This window comes from Lepus europaeus, chromosome 18 (assembly GCF_033115175.1).
Source record: "Lepus europaeus isolate LE1 chromosome 18, mLepTim1.pri, whole genome shotgun sequence".
Classification (NCBI taxonomy): domain Eukaryota; kingdom Metazoa; phylum Chordata; class Mammalia; order Lagomorpha; family Leporidae; genus Lepus; species Lepus europaeus.
Genome location: NC_084844.1, coordinates 24,648,406 through 24,673,143, shown reverse-complemented (window position 1 = coordinate 24,673,143; position 24,738 = coordinate 24,648,406). Strand labels below are relative to the sequence as shown.

Below are 24,738 nucleotides of genomic sequence, written 5' to 3'. Positions count from 1 at the left end.
TCCCTGAGGCCTCACTTAGGGTTTGGATGTGGGAGGCTGGCAGGAGAGAGTTCATGGAGAGGCCACGTTTTCTAGGCGATTAGCTCGGTATTAGAACCACAAAATGACCTCGGAAGCCCCTTGACCTCTCCGAGACTGCACATTGTGCTGGCTCCTGCCTACTGCCCAGGAGGGAAAGTCGCACCTCCGCAGGGTAGGGTCTTAGGGCTGTTGCACTCCCCCCCCCCCATGCCTCCATCCCTCTTTTGTCCCTAAACCTTTCTTTGCTGTCTTTTTGGGGTTTCTGGATTACTTTAGTATGACTGTCCACTGGGGAGAAAAGCAATAAAAATTTCAGCCCAAGGGCCCTGTTAGGGCAGGGAAGTGGGGTGCCCGTCTGTCTCTCTCTACCCAACCATTTCCAAAGCCAGGCTCCACACACACCCCCTTCCAAGGCCAGCGCATCCCTTCTTTCTTGTGTCATTTAGAGGGAGCTGAGGGAAGCAAGACAAAAGGATGGGGGAAGAGCAGTGGAGAGGCTGGAACCCCAGTTCCCCAGGGCCCAGAGGCGGGAGTCCCTGGGCTATAAGGAGAGAGGGGGCTCCCACCACCTCTCTAGGGCTGACATGCAAATCTGCAGCCTCCCCCCCCCCCATGCTCTGAAGTCTCTTTGGGTAGGAAGGTATTTCGAAAACCATCTTTCCCCTTCTTGCCCTGATCCCCAATCCCGCCCAGCTACTCACAGAGTCCTTGGACTGTACCATCCACCAGAGGAGCGAGAGAGGTGGGAGGAGCATCAGGGCAGGCTGCTCTGATCCCTTCCCGGGCCGGCTCTAAACAAAAGTTTTTAGAAACTTTTCATTTTAAGAGTTGGATGGAAGATTTGCTAAGGTGACCCCCAAACATAGAGCCCTTCCAAATCTATATTCTGGATGCTACATCTTAAAAAGCCATACCAGTAGCATCCTTTTTAAAGGGAGGCAGAGGTGGGGGGGGGGGGAGAGAGACTCTGGCTGGACAGAGGAAGACTGGGAGAGATGGGCATTGCTGGGACGTGTGTGAGGTGTTGCTTTGCATTTTGTAAATTTTTCCCCATAATCTGGGAACTTTATCTCAAGCAAGAAGTAATTGGAGTGATTGGGATCTTCTCCTTTGTGGCATGAACAGAGGGACTGGAGGCCTCAGAGGGGCTGGGGTGAGCAGAAAGGCAAGCTGGACTCTTCCTGGTTTGAAAACCCATGCAGCTGGGGGAAGCCCTGCATTACCCACAAGGGCAGATCACCAACTGCAGACGCTCTCCAGGCCCCAACCTGGTTCCCAGGGCCTGCAGGAAGATGAGCCACGCGAAGGAAAGGGGAGGGAGAGGCTGGGGTCTGCCAAGGGTTCCAGCCTCACAGGCCCCACCTGCCAGATCGCCCTTTTCCCTCACTCCCCTGGCCCAGCCCTCTAGAGAGCTGAATGTGCAAATGGGCTCACTTTTGAGGATCTCCGCGGCGCCACCCCAGGGAAGCCTCCCCATCTTTTGACCTCTGTGCATCTCTTCCCTTGGCTCCCTGACCTGCCCCGCTTGCTCTCCACCCCCCTCTTCCCTCCCTCCACCAGCCACCTGGGCAGAGGGGGCTGCTCAGGCCCCCAGGGAGGCGAGGCGGCCCCCAGCGCTGCAAGCCCTCAGTGGGTCTCCCTGGGAAGTGGTGGCTGGGGAGGAGGTCTGGGTGGAAAAGGGAGTTGGGAAGTTTCCCAGCGTGAGTTGAGCGCTGACGGATTTGTGATCGGCCATAAAACGGGCGCGTTCAGATTCGTAAATCAATCTCGCCTCTCTCTTAGTCTAAACGCTCACTCGGTTATCGGCAGCAAGAAAGCACCCGGCTCGCGCTCAGGAGCTTGTTTATTTGAACGTGGACATTCCCAGGATCTGAAAAGCGTGGGCATTTTAACAGAGCCCGCCTGGCGTGCCTGCGTCTCATTTTGCTATTCTCTTTCTCCTCCTTGAAAATAATTCAATTTCAGAGATTGCTGTCTTTCTAAGCTCCAGGATATTCATATATTCTCATTCTCTCTCTCTCTCTCTCTCTCTCCCCACACACCCCTCAGTCATGAGTGGAGTGTTTTCCTTTGGGGTCTACTTTTAATGGACTTGGGGCCGGGATGTGCTGGAGCATCCCAGCCCTTGAAGCTGGGAGCGGGCCCACCTCCACCTCGGGGCAGGCTGAATTCAATACCAGTCTGTGTTTTGTATCTGAACAATCAAAGCCGACCGCCCCGCCCCCCCCCCACAGAGTCTGGGCCCAGCCGGCGCCCCCACCCTGTGGGGCAGGGGCAGGAATCCAGTGTCTTGGGCAGGGGTCTCGCTGTGCTGCTTCTAGCTGCCACCTCCGAGGCCGACCCGGAGGTGGCTGTTTTTCTGGCGTTTGTCAAGGCGACCAAGTCCCCAGCCTTCTCCCCCTGTGAGTTGCTTTCTGTTCAGACCACTCCAAACAAGCCAGGGGAAGCCTCTCACCCTCACCCCCACAGAGGTTTGTTCTTGGATTGCCTGCCTTCCCCAAGGCGGCGGTGGTCCCACAAGCCTGCAGGCTGGGATGAGGCGGGAATGTGCAGCCAGGGGCTTCCTTCGGAATGTCTTCCAGGAATGTCTTCCAGGAATGTCGCTTCTGCTTCCCTTTGTGCCCCCTCCCCCACCCCACCCCATCCCTGTTCTAACTGGTCAAGTTCGGAGGACTTTGGGTTTTGTTTGGTTTCGTTTATATTTGAGGTGGAAGCGTGTGTGTGTGTGTGTGTGTGTAGCCCCCTTCTTTCTAGGCCTGGAGGGCGGATTCCTCCCATCCCCATCCCTGATGGTGACCCCTTTCCCAGGCACCCCCTCCAGCTCTCGCTCACGAATCAATTTTCTTTGTCTATGGAGTGGCGCTTCGGGCACTCACACCTGGAAGATAGAGCCCGGGCTGCAGGCCGACTTGCAAGCTTTTCTTGCCGTTCCGTACTCCGCAGATCCCCAGCTGTCCTGGCCCGGTGTGTTGGGGAAGGGGGAGCCCAGACAGGCTGTGACCAAGCGGGGAGGCTGGGGTCTGCTGCTTCTGTGCAGGATCCTTCATCCCGGTGGTCTTTGTCTCTGGAGCCAGTGTGCAAAGGGGCAGGAGCATTTGGTTCCCGTGGTGCTTGACAGCGCCACAAGAACAAGTGCCCCTTGTGGTTACTGTCAACTCTGGAGGCTCCGGACTCCGCCGCTCGCCCGGGCCCTTTCCTGCCCCCTGAGAAGGAGGCGCCTTGCAAGAGCAGAGGGAGAATGCGAGCCACAAGCCCCGGTTCCGGTTGTTCATCTGCAACAAGGACTTAGCAAGCGTGTCTTTTCAAGAGGGCCCTTTTTGGAATTTTGTTATGAATTTCTGAAGAGGGAGAGTGAAGGGAGGCTAAGGATGGACCCCACCGGCAGTGGCTGGGAGAACGGAGTTGGAAGGGAAGGGCAGACTTCCAGGGTCTGGGAGAAGGGCTGCGCGCCCACCCCCACCCCACCCCTAGACGCCCCTGCAGACTCTTCCTGTACCTCCAGGAACTAGGCAGAAGCAGGAGGAGAAGGGGGAGAGGAGAGGAGAGCTGTGGGTAGGCGTGTGGGGGCGGGCTAGGACGCGGTGGCTGCCGCGGGTACCGACTGGAGAGCGGGAGCTGCGAGGAGACGAGGAGACCTCACCGCTGCTCCATTGGTGGGCCGGGGGGGAACCTATCTTGCAAGAAAATGTCTCTTCCTGAAGGGGAAGGTCATAGTGGTCCTTTGAGCCTGAAATCGAAAGACCCCCTTCCCCCTCCCGGTCACGTGATTCATTAAATAATTAATGCCGAGGTTGCAGAATAGATATGTATTCGTCAGGAAAATCGCAGGCTCGGTCTCCCTGTTTCTGACGTGCAATTCAACTGTCCTTTGAAAAACAAGCCTGTACCCCGAGAAAAAAAAAGAGAGAGAGAGAGGGGGAGAGAGAGAGTGAGAGAGGGAGAGGGAGAGAGAGAGAGAAAGAAAGGGAGACAGCAATAAAACAGCCCCGCAGCCGGAGCCGCACCGCGGGCTGGGGTACTGTAAGTAGAAGGGATTTCTCACTACCTACCGCGTCTTATATGTCCATGTAAATTTATTGTTTGTTATTAATGTTATTGTCGTAAAATGTGACAAATAGCCATCTTCATTTCCTGCCATTTCTCTTCACACGGTGCTCTGTGTTTATAACCATTGAGGCATCGCATAGAAATTTTAGGAATATTTCTCTCTCTCTCTCTCTCTCTCTCTCTCTCTCTCTCTCTCTCTTCCCATCTCCCTCTCCCTCTCCTCCAACCTTTTTCTTGATTTATAGCAATATGGGTGTCAGCTTCTCCGGCATGCCAGCCATTGTGTGTGTGTCTGTGTGTGTGTGCGCGCACGCACGTTTGTGAGCGAGTTGTGTTGTTTATGGCAATGTCTTCGATAAATCATTTCTCACGGAAAATGATGTGGAAGCTGGGCTGTTTGTGCGGCCGGGACAGCGTGGCTCTCACAGGCACTTCCTCCCTGTCTGCCCTGCTCCCAGGAGCTGGTTATCTCAGACAATTTACAGTAATATATCAGCAGTTAATATGAAAGCTCTATAGCTGGAGGTCTTAAACTGCAGCATCTGTGATTATCAATTAAGGCGAGATTTGTATAAATTTGGTAAACCAGAATTGCCTCACTGGCATATAAACCCAGTCAAAGACCACGACCTAATATAAAAATTTATATTTGCGCGCCCGGTGGAACAAGCATTCCCGCAGCAGCATACAGAGTCTCCTTTGGAAGCCAGTCGCCTCCAGGAGTTTGGCTTTTCCAACTCCAGCCCGGGGTGAACAAACCCGGCTCCGAAAGCCGAGGGAGCCCGGGGGGCAGGAGAGGTGGAGGCGGAGGAAGGGATGTCTGGGGCTGAAGGCGAAGGCTGGGGGGAACGGATGGGATGGGGGCCGGCCCAGAGGGTTCCCGTTATAGGGGCTGATGTGTATGGGACAGGCTAAGGGAGGTGTTGGGGGGTGAAGATGGAGCTGCTCAAATTGGGGGAGACAATGGAGCCAGGCAAAGGGTGAAGGGCAGCGGAGAAGCTGAAAGCCTGGGCTCCCCACCCTCCTGGCTAACAAAACAAGGAAATGGATTCACACCCCAGGAGCCTTCCTCCGACCTCCTGAAACAAAGAAAAGTTTCCTTCGCGGGCCAGAGAGTCTGTGTGTGTGTGTGTGGTGTGTATGTGTGTGTGTGTGTGTGTTTGGGGATAGAGGGAGAAGAAGTTGTAGAAGTTTTTCGAGGACAGAAATGTTCTCGGAGTCAGGGGGTCCTGGGAAGTTGGAGAGTGTTCCAGAACCTGGGGTGTGTTTCTCTCTAAGCACCCTGCCCTAGAGAGGGAGCCAACGGGGTGCAGATTGGAGGGGGGAGCTGGTAACTTTCCCCAAGGGTTTCCGGTGGAGGTGCTGGTCTCTCCCCATAAGGAAAGAAGTTGCTGGGCAGGAGCAGAGCCAGGGCTGGTTTCTGGGGACTAAGTGAACTGCACCCCAGAGTTGTGGTGCACAAAGGCCAGAGTGCCAGAGCCTTTACCACAGCTCGGTTCAGGCTGCTGTGGCTGGCTGTGCCTTCCCTGGCTGGAGCTAGGCCAACTAACTTTATGGCCGCTATTATCTGTGATATTTAACTCTGTCTGCTAGTGTAAACCTTTGAGCGGGAAAATTAGAGTGAGCCTGCATCCAAGTGTTAATTATTCATGGCATCAGCTGTGGGGAGTGGCAGCCTAGGCCCTGGACCTAGCAGGGTCCAGGCGCTGGCTCCCAGCCTCTGCTCCAAGTGGGCGCTGAGCCCCATCCTTGGCGATAGGCAATTTGTAGGTAGATGGGGAGGAAGTCTCCCAATCTGGGAGTCTGGGTTGAAAAAGGCTTGGGAAGAAAGAGGAGGAGGAAGCCAGGGGGAAGCTAGGCTGGGATGGACAGGGGCACTGGCTGGCCTGGATTGAAGCAACTGGGCAGTCTGCATTCAGGAGCGGTTTGACGGGGCTGGGGCTTGCGGGGAGGTGGGAGGGGTTGCAAGAGGCCGCCAAGATAGCAGGGGGCAGAGACTCCAAATCTTTCTGTCCTGTTCCCCACCTTCTTGAGGGGTGGGAGCAAGCACTTCTCCTCTACCTGGGGAGTGGGGGGTGGTGGTGATGAGAGTTCAACCCCACATGAGTGCTCCAGAATTTAGGCCAAAGTTTTAAAGAGATGGGGGGAGGACCACATGAAAGAGTGGAATCTATATTTATTTCATTAGTTCCTGAACTCAGCTTGTTTTGGAGGCTGGGGAACAAATGGACTGGGGTTGGAAGGGGGGCTTAAGGATTTGCTCTTGGGGCCAGGCCATGGCTAGCAGGGAGAGCTAGAAGCCAGGCCTCCTCCCCTCCCCCAGCTACCTTTGCCTGTGACAGGGACGTCTGACACCTCCCTCCCCAGCTTTTCCCTTTTATTCGCTAGGCCCCTTCAGGTCTTTGTCTCCTCTGGCCCTCTGGAGAGGAGATGGCACCGATACCCCCTCCCCTCCCCTTCTCCCAGCTCACACACACTCTTCCCCAGGAGACAAAGCAGGGAGACCGTCCCTGGCCACCATTATCTTTCAGTGCTGCCCCTTCCAGCCAAGCAGGTAGGCCTACCCCATCAGCAAGTCTGGCCAGACTTTCCTGCCCTTGCTTACAAGTGCACTTGGCTCATTTAGCTATGCAGGAACCAGTCACACCCCTCACCCACACCTCTGATCCGCTTTTGTGTCGTTCAGGGCATGGGACAGGGCTCCAGGGAAGCTGCTGACTACGTCCTTCCCCTCATGTGTGTGATCCTACTGTGTACCCCTTTGCCTTCCAGAGACAAGCTGCTAACATTTAATGACTGGAGGAGTTGGGTGGAAAGGCCAGGGACAAGGGCCTGGCGAGACAGCCAGCAGCAGACTCCCTTTCTGGGGGAAGGGTGTCAAGGCTGAGTCCGAGACAAAACCTTGCAGTGGGGCAGAGAGCTATCCCAGAAGGAGGAGCCCCAGGCCTGGGATGGACCCACAGAGGGACGTGAGAGGAGGGAATGTGGAAAGGCAAGCAGTGGCTTTGCCCTGTTCTTTCTAGAACATAGGATCTCCATGCTTGAAGGTGCCAGGGAGAGGGCAGGCCAGGCGACAGCCCAAGAGGCAAAGACAGAAGTGGTTTGCAAGGCTCAATGCAAACTCACTGAGAGGCAGAGTGGGAGAAGACAAAGAGGCTGAGGAGAGACAGGGACTGAGAGGACCCTGAGATGGTTAGCAAAGGCTGGGGGGGGGGAGAGGCAGCCCTCCTGGGGAGCAGGCATGGAGAAGGCTCCTCCAGACTCTGTGCCCCCTGGACTTCTAGCACATCCAACTTTGCACACTGAGGTCATCTCAGAAGCAACTGTCTCTAGAGTAGGCCCTGGCCGGCTAAATCAGGTGTGAGGCCACCCCAGTAGGACCCTAAGTGCCAGGGGGTGGCCAGGATGCCCCGCACACCTCAGTCTCCTCCAGTCCTTTAACCAGACAATTCATCACGGAGGTCAGTCTCCCACCCCCAGGCCCAGAAACCCTCCCTTGGCCTCTCTCCCCAACTGTGGCTCTGCCCTTTAGCGCCAGGGAGAAGGAGTGGATGCTCCAGCCGCCGCCGCCTAGGAACTTTTCCCTTTAGTTCCCATCCCTCCGCTCAAGTCTCCAGCCTTAACCAACGGACGCTTCCCTAACTCATCTCCTCCCTCCCCCACCTTCTCAGGAAAGAAAAGGAAAAGGGAGAGAAAGTTGCTACCAGACCCAGCAGCTTTAGTCAACTAGAGGGAACAGGAAGATGCAAACCTTTCTGGCCACACACCCCTCCATCCTTTTCTTACCCCCTTGCCATCGCTGTGCGCTTCCATGGAGCCCCTACCCCTCCTGTCCTGCCCAGAACTGTCTCCCTTCCCCTCCCTCCTCCGCCGGGTCGGGCATATGGAACCCATTTCGCTGGTGACATTGAAGAGCCGCCGGTGCGCCCGCCTTCCGCCATGGCGCCCCCGGCGCTCCCGCGCCTCGCCGTGGCCCTGTCAGTCGCCACTCTTCTCTCCCGGCAACTTGGCCTGCGCTCAGAGCCCGAGCCCAACTCGGTGCCACACCGACCCGGGCTCCCCGCAGCCTCACACGGGCCCTGGCGGAGCGGGAGCTCCGGCTTCTCCGGAAAGGGGCGCCGGCTGTCCGCGCCCCGAGCTCAGGATCCGCGCGCGCCGGGCCCCGCGGCCGCCGAGGCCCGAACAAAGCCGGGGGCGGGGGCGGGGCGGGGGCGGGGTGGGGGCGAGCGCATCCGGGCCTCTCCCCCAGCTCGGCGGGACGCTCTGCTCCCGGGCCGCCCCGGGGGCTGGAGAACCGGGATGCGGCCGGCCGCGGCGGCGGAGCCCCAGCCCGGGCCGCGGGTCCGAGGCCTGGCAGTCGGCTCCAGCACGCGCCCCGCGCTCGGCCGGCAGCCGCTGCCCACACCCTAGCGGGAGACCGCACAGGTAAGTGTGGGCCGCTGAGCCCCGGAGCTCAGGGCCTGGTTACGGTGGAGACTGGGTGGCCGAGAGCCGCACCCCCAGGCGCCTCTCCTGAGTCAGGCCGTGATCCGAATGGAACACAAAGATGAGACCAGGAAGAGAGGCGTGGTGGGGGCTGAGAGGGGTGAAGGGTGAGGGGCGAGCGTGGAGGAATGTGGAACTGTACGTGTGCGCGGCTGAACCGGGTCGTGTTGGGGTGCCGGGAGCGCTCCGGCGCAGGAAGGGTGCTGGGGGCTCTGGAGGGTTTTCGGGGCGAGTTGTGAGCCGCGGGAGGTGAGGGTAAAGTGAGAGGCATCTGCTAAGGGCGGTGGGAGAGGACGGCTGGGCCCAGATCCCACGGTCCAGCTGCTCCCCGTGGTCCAGCCCCTTAGCACCTAACGGGTTATTTGAAGCCGAAACTACAAGGGGATGCGCTAAAGCTGGGTGTGAAGCCGGGGAGGTAGGAGAGCGGTTGATTTATGGCTTCAGAGAAGCTGTGTTTACTCCCTGCCTGCTCTGGAAACCAAACACCAAACAGAGCAGAGGCAGGAGAAGCCCCTGTCTTTGGAGTGGGAGGCGATGCCAGGCTGATGCGCTGGGATTTGTTTTCCCAGATGTGAGGAGGTAGTGGCGACTGGCCCCTCGCAGTGGGTCTGTGTGAGGTGTAAGGAGAGTGTGCAGAGATGCACAAATGCAGGTGTGTTTGCACATTGTGCCAGTGCAGCTGCACGTGTGTGCGCGCGCGCATGTGCACACGTGTACCCGGATTGGGATTTGCTGGGTACACTGGCGGGATCGCTTATGAACTGGGACTTTGGGAGCAGGAGGGATGGAGTAGCTGTGGATGCAGTCTGGGCCCCTCGCCCTGTCCAGGAGGTCCTGTGCCTGCCTCCACAGCCACATGCAGTGCTTGGTGCACTTGGTCTGGCCCCTGGCCCCTGCTCCTCCCCCCTTCCCTCCCCGTGCATTGTCTACCCACGCATCGGGAGCTTCACTTTGAATTTGTAACTTTGCAGGGGAGGACTAAGGAACGGGCATGAGTGGTGGGGTGAAGAGGAGGGAAGGAGAGGAGAAAAAGGCCTGGTGTGGTAGGGAGACCAGGAGATTGGTGGGTTAGGGTTGACCTTGGCAGGCAGGGGTCCCTGCAACACTGCTCCAGTTCCCCCAGAGTGTCTGCTTGAGAGGGTGGCAAGTTAGCCCAAAGGTAGGACAGAGCAGGATGGCGGGGGTGCCGAGAAAAATGTCTTGCCCCTCCGATCGGTATTTCCGCAGGCCAACGAGTGGCTCTTGCATTTCTGCCCAGACGCCCAGCTTTGCCTGGAAATTGTTTTGCATTAAATTTTCTCAGCCGCAGAATTATCTTTCCTCGCCTCGAGCTAAACTTGCATTTTTCCACCAGACACTTGGGCCCCGCACCAATGAAATCTGAGAGGAAGCGGCTGGGCCCTAAGTGGCCGTAATTTAATTGATTTTATCATAAATCATCAACTTGATGAAGAACCCGAGGTTTCAGTGAAGTAAATTGATATTAATGGGAGTTTTTTGAAATGCAAACCCGCTGCATCGTAGGGGCATCGGGAGGTGGGCTTCTTGTTTCCCAGGAGCAGAGAGCTGGGACCCGGAGCCCCACACGGCTTTGGGGGGTAGGGAAAGCGGGCGGCGAGGGGCAGCTGATTTCTTTGAGGGTGCTCAGCAGAGAATGGAACTTTGTTGGGGAGGAAGCAGAACCCTGTGGAAGCTGCTGGCCCTTCTGGGAATGCCTGTCCACAAGGGGGGGGGGGGGGGCGTTGGGGCGGCTGGTAGGTGTGTGGGCAGAGGTGGGGGTCGGGTGAGAAGGCCAGGCTGGTACAATGGGTGCATTGATGCCTGGTTAAAGATTGCCTGGTCGAAGGCTTCCTCTTCTAATTATACAAATTAATTATTTACTGCCCAGGTTGCTGTGTCCAAAAATAGCACTTTTGATTTGGTAATGAGGGTAGAAAAGAACTCCCCACCCCCATCCCACAGCTCAGAAGGGCGGGAAAGCCCGGTGCACACGCCTGTGCCTGGGGCAGGAGTTGTGCTCAGTGGTAGGGGTGTAAGCACTTAGATCCCAAGAAGAAAATATTCTGCATTTGGTCAGAGATGGTGTCGGTTATTGTCTGAACTCAGTTTATTTCTGCTTATTGTCACTCTCTTTTATATCTTCATATAGAGAGTCACTAACTTTTGGTCCCAAAAAATCCTTAGAGAGCTCATTTAGCCCAAATCTCCTCTTAGTACATATGCCCAGCTTTACTTAAGGGGACACTGAGGCACTGCCCTGGGAAGATCACAGCTCACAGACACACCCTGGCACGCCCCAGGTGTGACTCCAGACAGCTCCCTGCCTTGTTCTGTGTGGGTGTCAGTTTCCCTTTCTGTGACAAGGGCGGAGTTGGTTTGAATATATACCACGAGTTCTCCCCAGGTCTAATCTGGGGTGCCTCTCTGTGGTTGTAAACAGGTGCCCTGTGTGTGCTGCGGGCGTGTTTATTGGCACTGTTCAGAAAGTTCTGAGTGAATGCTTACTGAGGCTGGCTCAAGGCAATCTGTGGGAATCTGGATTAATCCTCCTCCCAGAGACCCAGGCTGAGAGCAGTGGAGACAGGAGGCGGTGGAGAGGGGCTAGCCAGCTGAGTTGGGCTGGCATTTGGAGATGGGCTCAGCCTCAGGAGTATATAGTCTTCCCCCGTCAGGCCCTGGGTTAGGCTGGAGCTGTTCAGAATGCAGACTTGAGGTGCCCCCCTCCCCAGCCCAGGGACTGAGTTGTGGTTTTGGAGCTTAGATTCTGTGATAGCAGGTGCCTCTCCACCGTCACCCCTGATCCCTGGTATTTGGGGGCTATCTCTTTGGGCGGGGAGGGGGCACTCAGAAGGTGCCAGAGCCCCATGCTCCTTCAAGGGCAGCCAGGACGGAAGGCCTGCCAGGTGCCAGATCCCAGCTCTACTCTGGCTCTTCTTCCCCTAACTGGGGGCAGATAAAATTTGGAAGGCGTGGTGGCTTCTCGGTTGCACGATGGAAAGAAGGGGGATTTCTTGTAGGCCAGGAGGGGAGGGGAGGTGTCCAGACTAGCCTTGGGAAGGGTTGTATGAGCTAAGGATTTTACTGGACAAAGTAGGAAGAGATGGGTGAGAACCTCATCTCCGGGGTTCTGCAGGTCTGAGTCCCTGGCCAGCTAATCCGCTTTCTGAAACCTCACCCCAAACCCTCTTCTGAGAGAGAAAATAACTCAAGGGCTGGCGGGCTCAGACTCTGGCCCTGTCCCACTCGGACTTTGGAGCTTGGTATTTGGAGGCAACTCTGGAAGACCCTCTGCTGATTGGCCATTACCCCAGGAGTTATTGTCTTCTAAACAGAGGTCACCGGGAGAGGGACATCCAATCAGTCAGGAGAGACCCTGCAGCAGACTGGGCCCCTGCTCCTCTCCCCTGCGATTCCCTCCCTCCCCCAGCACCCCATCCCCCGCCCCACGCAGCCCGAGATTTCCCAGCCTGTCCCCTTCTGCCCTCTCCACGGCCCACCCACACTCTGTGGGGCTGAGGCTGGCCAGGCCATGACCAAGCCCCTGGAGGAGCACATCTCTGATCCGCATCAGCACTTTCCGCCACTGCGGAGCCAGTCTGTCCCTGGCTCCGGACTTTGCTCCAGCACTGCCATCCGCTTTCCTGCGCTCAGGGGGCTTCTGTGGTTGCCAAGTTGACTTTGCAGGCCCTTGTCCCCTGCCCTGTTTTTTAATTCCCCTTGCTCGCGGGCCTGGTGGTGGAGTGGGCAGCAACCCAAAGCTTGGGACTGGGGAAATGTCCAGTTAAATTTTTCTTCTCCCAGCATAGTGGCCTTTTTTTTTTTTTCTTTTTTTTTTCTTTCTTTTTTTACAAAGTCAAGTCTAGGCGGGCCTCAAAGGAGGCAGTGAGATCTCCTGCCAGGTGCACCTTTGCTCCTTTTGCTCCCCCACCCCCCAAGTCAGATGTCAGGGGAGGTGGGGATAGGGGGATTGGGATCCAAATGCTTCATTAGCAACTTCCATCGTACAACTCCCTAGCTTTGGAATCTTTATCATATTTCAGAGAAGATTCTGGAAAGCGTGTGAAACTTTATGGCAGCCTCACTTTGTGGCAGCCACAAAGCTGGGCAGTGACGCTGGGGAAGAGCCTGGGACCCAGAACGCTTTGCCCCAGGCTCTCAGGTGTCAGCTGCAGAGGGCCTGGCGGGTTTGTGCTGTGTGTCTGGATGCAGGCTGCTTGGCGGTCCCAAGACTGAGATAACGGAGAGTTTTCGTTTGCTTTTCCATGGATTTGTTGGAGGAGGAAAGCAGGGGGGATCTCACCCTTGTCTGGAAGGGTGGCGGCCAGTGGTTGATCAAGGAGGTTAAGCGTGCTGCTTGTCCCCTGGCATTGGGTATTGAGTTGGAGTGGGGCCGGGGGTGCCTGAGCTGGCGGCGCTCTGCGGAAGGGAACCACAGAAGAAAAAACATCTTGGGAAGGGAAGGTTTGCCCTAATCTTCACCTTTATTAATTTTTGCCTTTATTAGTTCACACAATAGTATTGTCCTATTGTTCAATTTGTAAAATTGTTCTTCCCTCGCACAAAATGCCCAAGTTTCCTTTCCCTAAATCCTGACTCCCCCACCCCCATTTCCTAAACCCTTAAGGTATCCATGACTCCCAATTTTCTTTGTCCCCAGATGTCTGAAAGGTCCCTAGCCTGCGGCCACACCTCAGATGAAATGGGCACTCTTGGGGCTGCATGGTCACCATCCACCTCTAACCTCCCAGCCCTGGTCAGGGACGGCCAGTCTGCTGGCCAGCAAGTCAGAAGAGAAAAAAAAAAAAAAGGCCAGAAATAAAACGAACTGGGATCTAATTGCCTTCTCAACATTCCAAATTGGCTGTGTTACCCAGAATCAAGAAGCCCCTGTTCCTTCTCCTACCGCATTTGAGGGTGCGAGTTCTCTGAAATTGTCTCCAAGTTCGTTTTCCTGCTCCCCAGGCCTCCTTTTTGCGCCCACCCCACTGTACCCCACTGCCTTGTGTAGTCAGAAGGGGCCACACAGGGGTGAGGCGGCAAGGAAGCAAAGGAGCCCGCTGCGGCTCTCTGGAACACTCCACCAACAGCTCAGCTCCAGGCCGGCAGTCTCCGCAGCCCTGTCTCTCTCCCAGGCCCAAGGCTGGCTGGGTGCCCTCGCCGCTCTCTTTATTCCTAGAGGCAGAGCTGTGGCAGTCCAAAAGGCGATCAAGGTTCTCCACTGGATTTCGCGACGATCTTTGCTGATCTTTGCTAGCCGGTCGGTGGTAGTAACAGCTTGGGAGGGCTGAAGGGTCTGAAGTACATCCTGGAATTTTCTTTTGGGGTGAGAAGGAACCCCCCTCCTCAATCTTGCTTCCCTTAAGCCTGCGGAGGCCTCCAAGGCCGGAGTCCCTGGCTTCCCTGGCCCGTGGTGATATGGAGTCTGACCCTGCAGGTCTCTAACGAGGGCCTAAGGATCTCTGGGCGGACTCCCTGCAGCCACACTCCCAGGCAGACCTGGTGCGGCCCGACTTGAGCCCCAGCGCTGGGTCTGGTTTAGGTACTTGCCTGTCTTGAGGAACACAGAAAAATGGCTCCCACCCTCCCTTGCTCACCTCTCCCTCCCCTTTCCCCAGCCGCCCCAGTGTGTGGCTCCTCTAGGCAGGTGTAGGGTCTCCTTAGGACCCTACAGTCCCAGGTTCCGCCTGTGGCTCCTGTTGCTGGAGTCTGGGGAGGCCACAGGTCCCCCCAACACACTCCTAATCAGGCAGGGGCCCAGGAAACCACAGGTCCAGACCACCTGGCCTGACTTAGCGGGCCTGGAGGAAGTAGCCAGGGACCACCCCACCCTCTTTCTCACCCCAAAGCCAAACCTGCGGGTGGGGCGCATTGCGGGGACACAGCCACCCTCTCCTGGAGTGGAGACAATAGCTGGAAATCATCTCTCACCTTTGCTTCCCCCAGTCCCATCGCCTCTTCTGGTACATCCAGATGGGAGCAGGCAAAAGCCAAGTATTGGAAGCAGGAAGCCGCAGGGTCACGGCTGGCTCTGCCTACACCAAGTTAAGAGAACCAGTTTTCAAGTGGCCTTTGTAGAAGAGGCAGCCTTCTGTTTTCGCCCCTAAGCCCCGAGTCAGCAGTTAGGCAGGGTTGCAAACACTCCTGCTTTGGGAAAAGTCCCGGTGCTTTTTGTCTTTTCCCTCCCTTGGGAATGGCTCTTCCCCACCCCCACCCCAAATCTGCAGACACCTACATTCCTGACTCCTGTCTTCCTCCTACAGGCCTCCTGCGCAGGCTTCCTGCCCCACTCAAACACGCCCTGCGAAAACTCCAATTTTCTTTCCCCACTTACATCAAGCACAGAGAAACAAGCAGGTTTGATCTGAATAATAATAATAATAACCACCACCACCTTCATCAGTGCATTTAAAATCAAGCGGTTCTGCTCCTCTTCTTAGAAGTACAAATGTCCTTATCACTCTCAGCCGCCTCTGCCTGTCCCGAGGTGAGAATCTTAACAGAAACTTCTCCAAAAGTTCTTCCAGCCCCTCCATTGCCAGCCTCGGCTGGAGCTCCAGCTAAGCACCGGGTCCTCCTTCTGTCACCTTCTGCTCCACAACGCTTCCCCCCTGCAAGATGTTCTGCCTTTTAAAAATCAACACTCACCGCTTGTTGTCTGTTCTCAAAAAGGGGTGGGGGGAGGGAGTGTTAAAAAAAAAAAAGGCTGGCCTTCCTCCTCCCTCAGAGATTCGGGAGGGAATATTAGGAGGAGAGAAGCAGCGGAGAGACTGGGAGATTCAGAAAGAGGGAGTCAGAGCGAGAGGGCGGGAGCCCCAGCCACCAGTCCCGGAGGAGTGAAACTACTGAAAAAAAGTCCTGGTGTTCCAACTGCGAATGAGCGCTCAGGGGCACCCAGCACCCCCACCCCCCGGCAGGCCAGGCCTCCGCTGGGCCTCCCCAGGCTACTTCTCAAATTAGCATAATGGTTTCCTAGCGGTGGTGGTGTGTAGGGGGGTGCTGCGAACTCCGCTGGCTCTCCCTGCCTTCCCAGCTCTCTTCCTCCCCCCAGCGCAATGTGAAAACATACCTGTTCTTTTCTAGATCTATAAAATAGATCTGTACAATCCCTCTACCTTCGTTCCTTCTCACCCCCCCATTTTTTTGTGGTGGGGGCATTTGCCCCCCTCCCCCATCACCACCCTCACCTTCTCTCCTTATCAGGCATCTGAGCTAAAGGGGGAGAGGTGGGGGTGTGTGTGAGCTTGTGTGTGAGGGAGCGAGCGTGTGTGTCTGTGTGGTTTTTTTTCCCTGTGCAAAAGCAGAGGCCATTGTTACGGAGAGTAGGGCGTACCAGTCTTATAGGGCAACCACCCTGTGCCGGCTTGGCCGCGCCGGAGCCCGCAGCCCGGAGCCGGCCGCCCGGCGAGCCCGGCCGCCCCAGCACCTTTCGCTCGCCGGCTTTCCTGCGGCTCCCCCGGCCCCTCCCTCCTGCGCACCCCCGCTCCCCAGCCGCGTGAATTGAAGCGGACGCCGCGCGGCTCCTCCGGCCGGTCTGCCCCTCGGGCTCCCCAGCCGGGGTGGCTTGGGGGGGGGGGGGCGCCGCAGCTTTAAACAGTGGTCTTTTTTTCCTTTGCCTTCAAGGAGGGGAGATTTCTCGCCTGCCGCTCGCGCTGGGGCTCGATGTGAATATATATTATGTCTGCCTGTTCTCCCCTCGTCGGTGGCTAAGGTAAGCTGGACTGAAATAGGCTATCAGTTTGTGAATGGCGGAGAGTATGTCTCAATGATTTATGGCCCATATGACTCCAATCTCGGTTCAAGAAGAGTTCACAAGCTTTAAGCTTCCTTCCACGCAGCGACTCTCTCTCTCTCCCTCTCTCTCCCTCCCTCCCTCCCTCTCTCTCTCTCTCCCTCTCCCTCTCTTCCTGCTTCTCTCCCTTTCTCCTCTCTTTTCTTTAAGCAGCCAGATCCAGGGCTGAATTTCCCTCCGGCTGCTAAGAACAGAGCATAACCTCTCCCCTCTCTCTCTCTCCCCCTTTCTTGTTTTATTTTTCTTCTTTTCATTAATTTTTTAAGTCCTGGAAGGTGGCCTGTCCCCCCTCCCGGGGCTTCCCCAGCTATTGTTACCCTCCTTGGCGCTGGGGGTGTGTGTGTGCCTGGCAAGGTGGGGTTCTGGGGGGGCTCACCTCCCTTCTCCAGCCAGACCCTGGGGGGAAGCCGGGAGCCACGGCTCCCTCCCTCCTCTCGAGCCATATGGAGCCTGGATTTTTCCAACATGGAGGCAAGGGAAATAGACATGTTTGGCTTGGTGGAGCTGCTCCCCACCCCCTCTCCTGCTGGATCCCAGACCTTCGCATCCCCTCGGCGCCTTCCCTCTCCGCACTGTCCCGTCAGCGGGCCTCGGCGCCCCGCAGCCCCAAGCCCGGCTGAGCAAAGTCCCTGAGCGGAGTTGCGAAGGCGCCTTTTAATTCGGTTACCTCCAGGCCCAAACTTGCGGCTGCCCGCGGGCTGCGGCTCTTAGCCCGGCCAGTGTGCTCAGAACCTGCCGCCGATAACGTTTTGATGCCCGATCGCTTTCTCTTCGCTTCCTTGAGCCCGCGCGGGCGGCTCTGGTCGTCGGCCACGGCGGCGGCGGCCCCGGGCTACCCCGGTGCACAAACCTTCCCGGCCCTGCTTCCCCGCCGGCCGCGTCTCCATGCTTTGCCTCTCGCGTCTCTGGCTTCCTTCGCTTTCCACACTCGCCTGGCCTCCGTCCTGCGATGGTTTGGGGTTTATTACAGGGGGAGCAACAGGAATTTCGGCCCCAGGCGCCTAGTCAAATTATTTTTATTATCATCATCTTCATCATCATCATCGTTATTGCTGTAACAATCATTCAGACTAAATAAAGCCAGGGCCCAGCCAGCCAACCCCCTCTAACGTTTTTATTTCATTCTCTTCTCTATTAATAACAAACTCAACTGATGCCTGTTAATTAATTCCCCTTTCAGCCAGGGCTGCTCAGAAGCTAATTTCGGTTAAGTCATCAGAGGCTAATGGTAATAATAATAAAGAGACTGGGTCAGCCTGGTCAGCTGAACTCCAGCTCTCGCTGAAGAACCTGCTGCTTTGTAGACCCTCGTGTATTTCCAGAAACAAATTCTTTCCAGAGACCAATGGGAGCTCGGCTCCACCGGCTCCTTTTTGAGTATAAATCGGTGTCATTAAGAAGGGGATTTATGTGTAGGAGGGACTTCCTTCACCTGCACCTCTCCTTTCCTAATTTCAGTTTCCTTTGGTCGACCAGCTGGCCTGAATGAGATTTACGTTGTCCAAACACACATGTCAGAGGCAGGGCCAGCCTGGAGGGTTTTTATGAAAAGTGGCGATGAGGAGTTGGAAAGAGGGTGGCAGAGAGGGGAAGATGCAGTCAGAAGTTTCAAAACAAATGCACAAAATCCAACGACAACTTGAATCTTTATTTTTCTGCCATACTTTAAAAACAGCCTATATTAAAATAGTGATTGTATTCTTTTGGGGGGGCCTCAGAGAGCCTCAGTAAACAGGGGTACTCTCTTTTTCCAACTCAGAAAATAATATTGTTTAAATTGCTTTGTCGTTTTTTCCCCCCTCGGGAATAATTCCCCTCCCCCCCCCTTTTTTTTAAAATAAAGAAAGCTTGGTAGAGAAGTTTAGTACTTATGCAATGTATTATTTTTCTTTTTCTTTTGGAGAAATCAAAGAAAACAGACTGTCAAGGAAAGGGTGGGAAAAAATGAAGTCTGAGGGGGAAAGAGGGGCGGGGTGGCAGGGGAGAGGCCCCAGGCAAATGGTCACAGCACCAACTGGCCTGGCCCAGGGAACCGAAACAAGCCTGCTCCATTTGGGGCTCCGCGGTGGCCTCTGGCTGGGGGATCCCAGGCTGGGCCAAGCAGACACAGGGACCGGAGGTGGTGGGACCCGCAGCTGAGCCCACAGAAGGCCGGGGCTGGGTTGCACTGGCTCTGGAGGTCAGAAACCTTCAAGAAGTTTCTAGGTCAGGTGGTGGTCTTCATGGGGGCGGGGGCAGAGAGAGAGGGGACCTCACAGGAGGAGGTATCCTGCTGCACTTGTTTCTTCTCTCTGTGTCTGCTCCTCCAGGGGAGAGAGACCTGGACAGATACGGAAGGAGGCAAAGGCAGGAGGCAGCCAGGTCTCTGCTCATAGAAGGGTGTCCAGGACGCGTTTATTTTGGGGTCTCCCAGGATCCCCTCAATTCAGCCACCCTGTCCCGGAGGTCGGTGGAGGCGAGGAGGGTCCCGCTGGTGCCCAGGCAGGAGAGAAGCAGTGACCCCCAGGGTGTAGAATTGCACCCCTGGGCGTTCTTCCTTAAAGCAAAGTCGGAGAAATCCACTTCAGTTTAGGGATGCGGCCTCAGCATCTGCTTTGGACTTGTTGGGGAGGGGAGAAGAAAAAACCCCTATTGATGTCAGCTCCCTTTTCAGTGCCTAAGATGGATTCGAGCCCCAGTCCTCTTCCCGCCTTGTGTCTCTTCTCTCGCCCCGCAGGTCAGCCGGTCGGAACAGACCCGGGAGGAGGGGGGCAGAAAGGGGAAGGGGGGGGTCCGGCGCGTCACGTGACCCCCCAGGGGTGCCAATGTCCGGTCGTGAGGGTATCAGGCCCCTGCAAGTTGCCACCCACTGCCCGGGCCTCGCCCAGCGATGCAGAAAGCTACCTACTACGACAACGCGGCGGCTGCGCTCTTCGGAGGCTACTCCTCGTACTCTGGCAGCAATGGCTTCGGCTACGACGGGCCCCCCCAGCCCCCCTTCCAGGCCGCCACACACCTGGAGGGCGACTACCAGCGCTCCGCGTGCTCGCTGCAGTCCCTGGGCAACGGCGCCCCGCATGCCAAGGGCAAGGAACTCAACGGCAGCTGCATGAGGCCCGGCCTGGCCCCGGAGCCCCTGCCCGCGCCGCCGGGCTCGCCCCCGCCCAGCGCCGCACCTACCAGTACCACAAGCAACGGCAGTAATGGGGGCGGACCCGGCAAAAGCGGGCCCCCCAAGTGCGGCCCCGGCTCCAACTCCACCCTCACCAAACAGATATTCCCCTGGATGAAAGAGTCGAGGCAAACGTCCAAGCTGAAAAGCAGCTCCCCCGGCTCAGGTACCAGCTCTCTGCCTTCCTCCACGTCAGCTTTTGTGCGGGTCAGGAATGCCGCTGTTATTCTAGCACCCGGCCCCGAGGCGCCCACCGGGCGGCCGCGCGTTTGCGGTATTCCCCACCCCCCGCGCCACCCGGCGACCCCTGACCTCGCCGCCGCCCTCTCCCTCCAGCCACCCTGCACCTGCGCTTCTGAGCGCCCTGGAAGGTGGGGCGCTCGGTGGCGGGGGATGCAGGGTCGTCGGCAACGCGGCTTTAGGAAGTATGAGGACTGTGGGGTTTCATCACAGTCGCTGGAGGCTCCAGGCACCGCAGCCTCTTGGCGCCACGGCTCAGGGCGCTGCCCACTGGTGTCCAGATCCCCCCCTCCCTCCAGGGTTCTCCCCGGTTAGCCACTGGATGGGGGTGGGGGTAGGGAGGGGAGGGGCGGTCTTCCCAGACCTGCAGTTGGGAATAAGGGAGGGAAAAGAGCGCGCGGGCAAAAAATAATCCAGCCCTAAATAAATGGCCACGCGGCTGTGACTGCGTGACATGATCAAATTTTCATAAGCTGGGGCAGCGAGAGGAGAACAGGTCTCTTAATAAATGCCACTATTATAGAGTGTCCGCTAATGCGACGGGCGGGGGGGGGGGCGAGGAGGAGGCGGAGGCGGGGACGCGAAGGGGAGGGCGGCGGGGGCTCCGAGTCCAGGCCTGGATTTATTAAGAAACGATGCATTCAATTTCGGCGTGTTCAGTAATTATCTTTTATTTCATTTTCTCCCCTTCCCACCCCTCCCCCTTGGATCCAGCAGAGGGCTGCGGCGGCGGCGGCGGCGGCGGAGGTGGGGGCGGCGGCGGGGGCGGTGGTGGCGGCGGCGGCGGCGGGGGAGGGGACAAGAGCCCCCCGGGGTCAGCGGCGTCCAAGCGGGCGCGGACGGCGTACACGAGCGCGCAGCTGGTGGAGCTGGAGAAGGAGTTCCACTTCAACCGCTACCTGTGCCGGCCGCGCCGCGTGGAGATGGCCAACCTGCTGAACCTCAGCGAGCGCCAGATCAAGATCTGGTTCCAGAACCGGCGCATGAAGTACAAGAAGGACCAGAAGGCCAAGGGGCTGGCCTCGTCGTCGGGGGGCCCCTCCCCCGCCGGCAGCCCCCCGCAACCCATGCAGTCCACGGCCGGCTTCATGAACGCCTTACACTCCATGACCCCCAGCTACGAGAGCCCGTCCCCACCCGCCTTCGGCAAAGCCCACCAGAACGCCTACGCGCTGCCCGCCAGCTACCAGCCGCCCCTCAAGGGCTGCGGCGCCGCGCAGAAGTACCCCCCGACCCCGGCACCCGAGTACGAGCCCCACGGCCTCCAAGCCAACGGGGGCGCCTACGCGACGCCCACCCTGCCGGGCAGCCCGGTGTACGTGGGCGGGGGCGGCTACTCGGATCCGCTGCCGCCCCCTGCCGGCCCCTCCCTCTACAGCCTCAACCACCTGTCCCACCACCCCTCGGGGAACCTGGACTACAACGGGGCGCCCCCTATGGCCCCCAGCCAGCACCATGGACCCTGCGACCCCCACCCCACCTACACAGACCTCTCCTCTCACCACGCGCCTCCTCCTCCACCTCCTCCTCAGGGTAGAATCCAAGAAGCGCCCAAGTTGACACACCTGTGATGGCTGAGGAAGGGCCGAGGGACGGGGTCAAGGGCGAGGTGCGAGGAGGGGCCTCCTGCGGGTCTGGAAGGAGGGGACGGGGCGCTGGCGGCTGAGTGGCCCCGGAGCTCTTTCCCCTCCCCCGGCCTCAGGGGCTGCATTGAAGTCCCTCGCCCGTTCTTCCATCTGCCTGCCAACCCATGGGAGAGGAATCCACGGCAGATTGGAGATGACCCCGTCAGCCTGGGGGGGGTGGGGTGCTCCAGCACTACCAAGCTGGAATTCCATGCTGAGGAGCAGGGTAGAGAAGATGAAATAGGAAAACAAGGCAGAGAAGCACATTTTTTTTTTCTTTTTAAAGAAAACACACAGATAAGATGGCTAGGCCATCCCCAAACAGTTGACTCACCTTCCACCTCTGTGGGTAATTCCCCCAAATCTTGATTCTCTCTCCCCACCCCACCCCCAACTCTCCTTAAGAAAATCAGAAGACACATGTGAACCCCGGGGGAGCACACTCCCCACCCACAAGTCTGCTCCCGGTTAGCTGAGGTTGTTGGGGGGTGGGGGTGGGCACTGCCTCCATTTCTAGGCCCATGTTTTTCTGCTCTGGGACATTCGTGTCCACCCTCACGCCGTCAATCACAGTTTGCAGAGGGCTCAGGGATGGTGAGAGATCCTGAAAGAGCTATATGAGAAATATATATATTTTTTTCTGTTCAGGAAGCTAGGAGGCTAGGGCAGGCCAGTTGTCAGGATGAACACTTCCCTTGCTGTTGCCTCCCGGTTCAGCTCCAGGGCCCACCCCCACCTCCACAGCAAGCCACTAGCCGCAGGAGGTTCTCCGCTTTTCTTTTCTTCTGTTGCTCTCTTTGACTTAACGTGAAAACAGGGTATATTTGAACAAACTGTCTGTCCCAGGCGGGGGCTGCCGCTGGGCCTGTGTACCTTGCTCAGCCTCCTGACGGACACTTCTGTTGCACTTAGAGTTTACATTTTAATGGATATAAAAACAACTGTGAGAGATGCCCGGGCCTGCAGAAGTCCAGCGTCGCTCAAAAAGCGTGTGTTCTAGTGAACATTTTCATATATATTTATTGGTTATAGCCTGTTAAGCTATTTTCTTTTTTGTATTATTTATCCCCTTACATTACGTATTTATATAAGGGAAAAAAGGAAAAATTGTACTTTTTTAGTATTTACTTGTTATAAAGGACGTTGTGTTTCCTGTCATGTAAGAGCAGCTATTTTAGTTGATTGTACTCTAGGGAAGAGCTGTAGATTTATGTTAAACTCGTACTTATGAGCAATTGTAATTAGTTCTAAAAGGCATGAACTCAGCTCCTGATTGTCACTGTGTAGTCCTGAATTTGTAGAATTAGAGCCAGTTCCCTCCTGGAAGTTACTTTGTTCTTCCGTAGTTACTTTTTTCCTTACTGGAAAGGGTTGTCTGTCAAACAATTCTTGAATAAACTTTCTGTTATCAATTTTATCTTGTCCTGGTGGTCCAATTTAGATAGCAAGGCCTGGCTGCTGGCTGTGGCCCCCCAGGGACAGATGGAGGACGGGAAGACCCTTTCCTGGTCTTTTTTTGTCCCCTGCTCAGATACCTATGTCCCCCTTGATGTACCTTAGGTTTAAATACAGTGTTTTTTTCTGTTTTCCTCTAACTGCCTCCTAAGAGTTTGGACTTGTCTGCCAGCTTTTTCAGCTAAGGTTTAAGTTACAAGTTTGGCTGGGGAGGGGGGTGCAGGGGAAGAGAAGCGGACTTGGGTGCCCTTTCTAGATCTTTCTGTCTGGTCTCTTTTCCTCTTAGTTTTCCTTTCATTGACCTTTTGTCTGCTAATTTCTTTGGCTACAACCTCCGCACACCCCCACCCAGCAAAAACAAAAAAATCTGCCCGATTACTGCTGCCTCCATGCAACCTAAACTTTACAGTCCTCTTCCGGAGCTACAAAGAAGCCGTCACGTGACCCGAAGCCCAACTACCATTGGGTCTAAAATGAAAACAAAGGAAAATGATTAATCTAAAAAAAAATAATAACAAAACCCGAGGCCTAGACTTCTCAGGTCAAACCTTAAAACTCAAGTGAAATTAAATCGCTAAATAAAAACTCGGGGTGGAGGGGAAAGAAGAGCACTTGATTTTCCCTGCCAGGGAAGAGGATGGAGAGAGGATGGTGGCAGCTGTTGGCTCCAAGCTCCGAGCGTAAATAAAACAGTCCCCAGGCTCGTGTGTGGCTCTGTCTCCATGATCCTTTGGAAAACTTCATTTCTTAGTCGTAGTTCCATAAAAGTTTTATCACATGGGAGCGAGGATGGAGGGGGTTTGTCAAAGATGAAATGTCACCACCGTGTCGTCGGAGCCGATAAGAGCGAGGAGACAGGGCGGCTGAAATATGGAGCTAATTCGTTGAAAGAGAAGCGATGGCTGCTTGCTGAAGAGTTGCATAATTCTAATTGTAAGCGATGCACCCGCATGGCTTAATTAGGAGCATATATTTGGTAGTAGTGGTGGGGGGGGGGAGGCAGCAGAATCGTTCCAGGCCCTCAGCCTTAAAGCGAGGGCTGATTTTCATTTTTATGTTGCGTCCTGGCAGTCCAAGGTTAGTAATTACAGTCTTTATGCAACAATAAATAACAATAAAAAAGCAACCTGAATTCTACATCCCACCACCACCACCAAGTAGGATTTTAACTGGTCTGGGCGCATCCAAGCAGCAAACAATTTAGCATAGGGTCAGGCTATAATTTAAAAGCATAAAAGCGTGCAAAGTTGGATTGGGATCAAATAACACGCAGGGGTTTGTCTTTCCTTCTTTCTCTGCTTCTTCGTCCCTCTCTGCCCTGGATAACGTCTTCGGGATGATTGACTAGATGAAGCACCATGTTTAGCTCTGGGGCTGGGGCAGATTATCTATCCAGCGACAGAGAGGCAGGCCAAGAGAGAAAACCAGAGCTCTGGCTTGAAGTTGGAATTGCAAACAAGAAAAAATAAAGGCCGGTGGCCTAGCTTGGGGTGTCCTATCCCCTCTCCCTGGGAGATTCCAGGCACTCAGAAAGAGGCCTTTGGTAAGATTCACAGCCCAACAGCGAGGGCGGGGGAGGGACGTCTCTGGGAAGGAGGGCTCTCTCTGCCCCTTTTAACACCCGAGTTTTCCGCTGTTGGCTAATCTGGCCGTAAAATCTGTCAGCGCGGGTTAGAGAGAGCTGTATTTCCTGCAGGGACAGCCTGGGCCCCCGAGCTGTAGAAAGGAGCTGGACAGGCTCCTGCAGCAGAGCAGAGGTGCGCACGGGGGTGGCCACAGGGAGAGCCGGCACGCAGGCAGGCCTCCTGCGCCACGGCCAGCCAGCTACTGTTTGGATTCGTCCCTGCCCACTCTCCATCGGCACCCTCAGACCCGCTCCACACCTCCAAATGGCACACACAAACAAATGCTTTCTTTGGAGCCCA

General features: G+C 56.3%; 1 protein-coding gene across 1 annotated transcript in view; it reads left to right on the top strand.

Annotated features, from left to right (window-relative positions):
- The window catches only part of HOXB3 (homeobox B3), a 53,503-nt gene extending 30,746 nt beyond the window's left edge, over positions 1-22,757 (top strand). Inside the window, exons 3-5 of the mRNA XM_062175552.1 lie at positions 16,174-16,261; positions 19,059-19,659; positions 20,448-22,757. Of these exons, the coding sequence (XP_062031536.1) occupies positions 19,212-19,659; positions 20,448-21,304 (1,305 nt within the window). The 5' untranslated portion in view covers positions 16,174-16,261; positions 19,059-19,211 and the 3' untranslated portion in view covers positions 21,305-22,757. The remainder of the gene's footprint in view (positions 1-16,173; positions 16,262-19,058; positions 19,660-20,447) is intronic.
- The last annotated feature ends 1,981 nt before the right edge of the window (positions 22,758-24,738 follow it).